The sequence below is a fragment of the Budorcas taxicolor genome, chromosome X, assembly GCF_023091745.1.
Source record: "Budorcas taxicolor isolate Tak-1 chromosome X, Takin1.1, whole genome shotgun sequence".
Taxonomy (NCBI): Eukaryota; Metazoa; Chordata; class Mammalia; order Artiodactyla; family Bovidae; genus Budorcas; species Budorcas taxicolor.
In genome coordinates, this window is record NC_068935.1 from 120,913,516 (window position 1) to 120,919,329 (window position 5,814).

The 5,814-nt window shown below is 43.3% G+C and overlaps 1 protein-coding gene across 1 annotated transcript; it reads right to left on the bottom strand.

The window, feature by feature from the left end:
* Positions 1-355: 355 nt before the first annotated feature.
* SAT1 (spermidine/spermine N1-acetyltransferase 1) lies at positions 356-3,427 on the bottom strand. The gene is made up of 6 exons (XM_052663076.1): positions 3,178-3,427; positions 2,895-2,946; positions 2,723-2,806; positions 1,141-1,242; positions 1,007-1,047; positions 356-880 (listed from the first exon to the last, which is right to left on the bottom strand). The coding sequence occupies exons 1-6, from the start codon at positions 3,241-3,243 to the stop codon at positions 710-712; spliced, it is 516 nt and encodes a 171-aa protein (XP_052519036.1). The 5' UTR covers positions 3,244-3,427; the 3' UTR covers positions 356-709.
* Positions 3,428-5,814: the final 2,387 nt, after the last annotated feature.

A 5,814-nucleotide genomic window follows, 5' to 3' on the forward strand; every position in this document is an offset into this window, starting at 1 on the left:
TCAGAATCCCATTCCCACCTCTTTTACTGGTGTAACAAATGGGCTTTTTTACTGTGGGGCCTGAGTTTGTAAGCTCTTGAAAATTCTGTTGGGTTAAGTGTACAGTGTCATCAACAGAAGGTCATATTTTATATGTTGCTACATATAAAACCTTGGGATTCAACTGGCTTCTTTCTAGACATTGGGAATACAGGCACAACACAGCTCCTGACCATCAGACACTTTAGACTGGATTAAAAATTCTTTTAAAAAAATTGTAAGGTTATCATGTTTCTTGGGCATTTTTACTTTGTACTCAACAGCAAGAAAAATGACTATGAAATAAAGGATCAGTAAAAATGCTTACACCAGAGAATTAAATCAAAGGGTACTTTATTAAAAAAAAAAAGAATCAAAACAGAAACTCTAAGTACCAGTGTGTACATTGTACACATTTAAATGACTCACAAGAATGAAGTTTTTTTCATAGACATTATCATACTACCTGTTGTTTATCAAAAGATGTTAATAGAGAAATCTGTCTCCAATCTGTATACAAGATTGCCATCTTAAACAGAACTTATTTCAAACATGCAACAACGCCACTGGTAATAAAGCTTTGGAATGGGTGCTCATTCTATTATTTCACTACAAAGAGGAGAGAAAGCAAGATAAGTTGAGAAGTTACTCTAAATAGAATGGAAGCTGTCATTTTCTACACCAGCACTCCTCACTCCTCTGCTGCCATTTTTAGCAAGTACTCCTTGTCGATCTTGAAGAGTCTCCATCCCTCTTCGCTGGATAGATCAGAGGCACCTCTTCTTTTGTAGAAGTTGATAGATGGTTCATTCCACTCTGCCACCAAGAAGTGCATGCTGCTGCAGCGACACTTCATTGCAACCTGTTACATGGGAGAGGAAAATGAACTCAGTGACAGTGCACCTGCTTTCCAAGACCCAATTTCAATTCAGTCCTTCAAATAATCCAGTAACCCTTGCAAATTTGGAAACCAAACTCCAAGACATACCTGGCTTAGCTTCTTCAGAATTTCTGAGCCTATGCCAAAGCCTGAAAGAACGAGAAGTACCATTTTAAAAAGTCATTTTAAGGACTTCAAGCCCCGATTTCTCTTTAGAGCAGCCCCCCTGAACTCAACCATACCTCTATAATCGCTCATCACAAAGAAGTCCTCAAGATACAACAGTTTGCCAATCCATGGATCATAGGTAAAATAGTACATGGCAAAACCAACAATGCTGTGTCCTGTAATAAGAGTATCACATGAGTTATGGATGAAAAACAATCTGTCAAGGTTGTAGGTGCAAAATCAGAAGCCTATCATAAGTTTAAAAAAATATACATGCATGTATTATAAAAATAAGTAGCCATTGGACTGGACTATCTTCTGACTTTTAGGCTAGTGCAATCCAGATCACTGTTGGATGATCTCACTGTTCTTAGAACATGTTTTCACAAAAAGCACACGTTAGAGCTAGCCGAACCCAGGCTAAAACCATGGACTGGCCACTTGGCAATCTGTTGGATCTCACACTCAGGAAGTGAGAATGCTTTCATTACTTGCCAGAGTGAAAGTGCTATGGTCTTAAACTAAACACACACATTATTCACATCCTATTGATATATTGGTATGTTGACTTGGGAATAAGTCAGGTTTACACGGCAGTTCAGAATAGTAAGTATTTGTAGTTTAGAAACCCTGCTTCCTTAAGGTCAGGACATAAGGCCGAAACAGTAAGGTTTAATTTCAGAACTTGCCTTCCAATTCACACATTTTCAATTTACTTTCCCCAGTGTTTAAGTCGGAAGAAACAGAGGTACTCAGGTATGATGTAACATCCACATACCTCTGCAAAGTACCTCATCCCTTATGTATTTTGCTCATTTTTTTTCTAGCAGGAGGAAATGACCTCAGAACAAAAAAAACCCCTTAATCACCCCCCAACCCGGCCCATCAACTTCCCCATTTGGCTTTGTCTTTTGGCCATTCAACAATGACCAGGAAGAAAAACAACAACAAAGAAAAAAAAAAAACAAAGAAAAATAAAAGGAAAAAAGCATCCGACTTCTTCTTAATAGGTGTCTGTAATTCCAATTGGAGGCATAAGTTTCAAATTAAACTTTCTAGCCATCTTATAGTCCTTCCCAAATAGGAAGCGAGTACATTGGAGCTTCTGATCTACCGTGTTTTAAGTGTGTGATAATAGGGCCTTACCTCATTTATCATGATCATCTACTTTATTGTGTAAAGGATCTTTTAGTTACCTCCCCGCCCATCCATGTACACGGAAGGGCCATGTACATGGCGAAGCTAGAGACTGTAACCTGAAGATTGGGACAAATTAAAGAAAAAAATGTAATTTAACACAGATACAAAAAAGGTTACGTTAGGGTCAAACAAGAACCATTTATGAAACTGAATTTACAACAAATGACTTTATACCTAACTTTTCCGGGTCTCCACCGCATTCTGATACTTACATAAACAGCTCAAACTCTTCCGGGTCTCCACAGCACTGATACTTAAAGAGCTCTTTTGACCCGCCCTATTATTAAGTGCAGCACTTTTTTTTTTTTCAGTACTTTGAACACTGGCTGGCTATTATTTCTGGCCAATTTCTCAGTTAAGTAACTTAAGCCTGTGTTGTCAGTGCTTCTACAGAGCGGACTCTACGTCTTACACAACACTCGGTCTCTTCGGCTTCTAGAAGGACAGGGCGATTACCTTCCGGAGTCAGGTGCTCCTTGGGCACTTCTGCAACTAAGCAGTGGTAGAAGGGGTGCTCTCCGAAACCGTCTTCTAGCAGATCTGCAAGAAGGGGAAGCAGAGACAGCGTTGGAGTCGGTGACGGTCGTCCCCCAGACGCTCGTCCCTTGCCCTGCCACTGATGCGTTACCTTTTTCAGTTAACATTACTTGCTCTTCCATGTATTCGTATTTAGCCAATTCCTGGGTTAAGGCACATAAGAAAAAGGAAAAAGGAAGAGAAGCAGAAAATTAAGTGAGGCCCCGGCCCGGACAGCTCGGGGGAAGGGGGTGCGCGGGGCGGGGATTCGTTCCGAGTTTCGCCCGGAGCGGCGCCGCCTGGCCGGGGCTGTGGGTAGGCGGGCGGAGAAAAGGGGACCTGCGGGGTACAAGGACCCCAACTCCGCCTCGGGAGGAGCCCGAGCTTCCCGCTACCTTGATCAGCCGCAGGATGTCACTGCAGTCGGCAGCGGTGGCCGGGCGGATCACGAATTTAGCCATTTTCGTCTTTTGCTTTTCTTCCCTTTGCGGACCAGGCCCCTGTACTTGAACAGTAGGAGGAGGTGGTTCCTCATTCGTCTCCCGGGAGCGTCCTCTTCCCAGTCAGGATGGCACCATGACCTGGCGAACCTCGGCGAACAACGGAAGACAAGCAGCTCACTGCAACTGGAGCCGCGCGCGTTCCGGCCGCCGGGCTCTCTGCTTTTTAGCCTGAAGAAGCCCCTCCCTGGGACGTGAGGCGGAGGCGCCTCGTCCAATGAGGTCGCGACCGCCCCCTCTTCCGGGCGCCTCCCTCTTTTCCGGGCCCCTGTGTGAACCTGGCCGGCGCGGGCGGGGTGCGGGCGGCGAGGCGCTAGGCTGAGCTCTCTAGCGGCGCCCTCTCGTGGTACGTGGTGGAGGCTTCCCGAAAGTCCGACCGCCCAGCCTAGGCGTCCCCTAAGTGACCTTTGCAAAAGGAAGAGAGAGGTTCCCCTTTGGGCCCTGGACCAATGACTTGACAATTTCTTCTCTGGAGATACCTGGCTTTGAGCGGCGAGGGGATGAGAGGTTTAGAGTAGCGGCTCGCATAGGGTGGTCTGGGGGGCCCTGTGGGTTCCAAGATCATTTCAGAACTAGCTAGCTTCATAGTAATAATAGGGTTTCATTTGCCTTTCTTAGTTTCGCTGGAATTTTCCAGAGAACTGATGTATGATGACGTCATTGCTCTCATGACTAAAGGAATGTGTGCTTGCATGTTCTTGTGTTTTCTAGAATTTCCCAAGGTAAGCTATTTGGCTTCCTCAATAATTCTTTCCCCCTCTGCTGGCAATTTTTAGAGTTAACAGAATATTTTCTTTCTTACTTCTTTCGTTTTCATTTTTTTCTTAAAATCTCTGGCTTTCCTATGAAAACACTTTCCTTTTGCCTGAGGTACACTCCTTCTGACTTGCATTTAGTGAGGGTCCGCTCTTATAACATTTTCTGTTTTGCTTGTCTAAATATGTCTTTCAGTTATCCTAAAGTTCTTGGAGGATTTATTTCACTGTGAATGAATTTGAGGTTGGAAGTTCTTTTCTCTCAGCATATTGATGACATCTATCTTCTGGCTTCCATTGCTGTTTAAAGTTGTTATATTCCCTCCTTGTTCATTCCCTGCGCTTCTTCTCCCCTCCTTTAAAACTTTTTATTTTGAAGTAATTACAGATTTACAGGATGTATGATGACATCCTTGCTTTGGTGGCTAAAGGAAGGTTTGTTTGTATGTTCTCATGTTTTCTAGAATTTTCAAAGGTTAGCTTTTAGAATTTTTCAATAATTTTTAAATGTCTTGAGAGGAGAATGTCTGAGAACAGTTGGATTAGATTATAGCTCTTCCTGGGTTATACCCACTGGAGCAAGTACTCCATCCTTTTGCAGATACAGGTTTTTATTTACAAACCACCTTCCCAGACAGGCCTTCTGAGGGCCCTGCTTTGACTAACCAGCCTGGGTTCCTGGCTGAGTCAGAGCGAAAGCATAAAAGGAGCCTGCAGTGTTTTCAGTCTGTAGGTTGGATTATCACCAAATGACCCCTCCCCCAACATTCAACATAACTCTCTGCCTCTGCTCGCAATATCCTGTAGGTAGAAAAGAAAGCAAAAGTAGCTCCCCTTCCCACCCTCTGGGGCTATCATGCCTAGTGAGTCATTGTGAGAGTTTATGGAATGTTTCTCAAACATCTTTGAAAATAGCATTGATTCTCATCTGCCTAAGCCACTTTAGGTAGTGTTTTCTGACACTATTGCACTTGGGATGACCATACATAAGCCCTTCCTTCCCCTGCTTTGTTTTGTGTTGTGGGAAGACCCAGGAGAGCTTCTTACGGAATTAGTACTAACAGTAAGTTAGAACTCTGTGACTAAGCATTAATAATAACTGCCTCCTTGAAGCAAAAACAAGGCCGTTTTCAATGTGGTCTGCTTAGTCTTTTAGAATAATGGTTGTTTGTTATTAAAACACACAATATGTGTTTTTCTATTTATTCTGCTTTTCCAGTTTCAGTTTCATGATTTTATGCTTCACTTTGCCATTATGACAATAAGAGCCCATTCAGAAAAACAGGTGGCTAGAAAAAGCTCATTTATTGTGTTTTTTGCACGAGCTTAGAACCCTAAGAAATGTGGATTTTCTTTATGAATCAAGTTAGGTTTTGAAGAATCTAAGCTACTCCATTTTGTTAACAGAAAAACTCCATTTTGTAAGGTTCCGGGAAAAGAGCCTTTGGAAATCCAAGAGCCTTTGGAAATCCCCTGACCTCACCCCACTGCCCACAAGCCAATCGGACCCCAGACCAAAATCTCCTGACTTAACGCTCAGGAACTTGTGGTCTACCTAGACAATAGGGACCAATCAAGAACCAACACACAACCCTTCGAAAGAAAGTGACCAATCAGATGTTCCCGTACCTAGAAATCCTTTTTTCCATGTATACTCCCTATATAAGCAATGTAATCCAAGACCCGGGGCTCCTCCCTGTAGTCACTGCGTCGGTATCGGTGGGAGCCCCAGCTCGAGTTTGGTAATAAAAACTCTCTTGCTTTTGCATTGGATATC

Bases quoted from the DNA above. Each gene is read 5' to 3' on its own strand.
- SAT1 (XM_052663076.1), bottom strand. From the start codon at position 3,243: ATGGCTAAATTCGTGATCCGCCCGGCCACCGCTGCCGACTGCAGTGAC. The intron at 2,807-2,894 runs GTAACGCATCAG...CCCTTCTTGCAG, and splicing joins AGTAATGTTAACTGAAAAAG to ATCTGCTAGAAGACGGTTTC. The intron at 1,048-1,140 runs GTATGGTTGAGT...TCGTTCTTTCAG, and splicing joins TGTGATGAGCGATTATAGAG to GCTTTGGCATAGGCTCAGAA.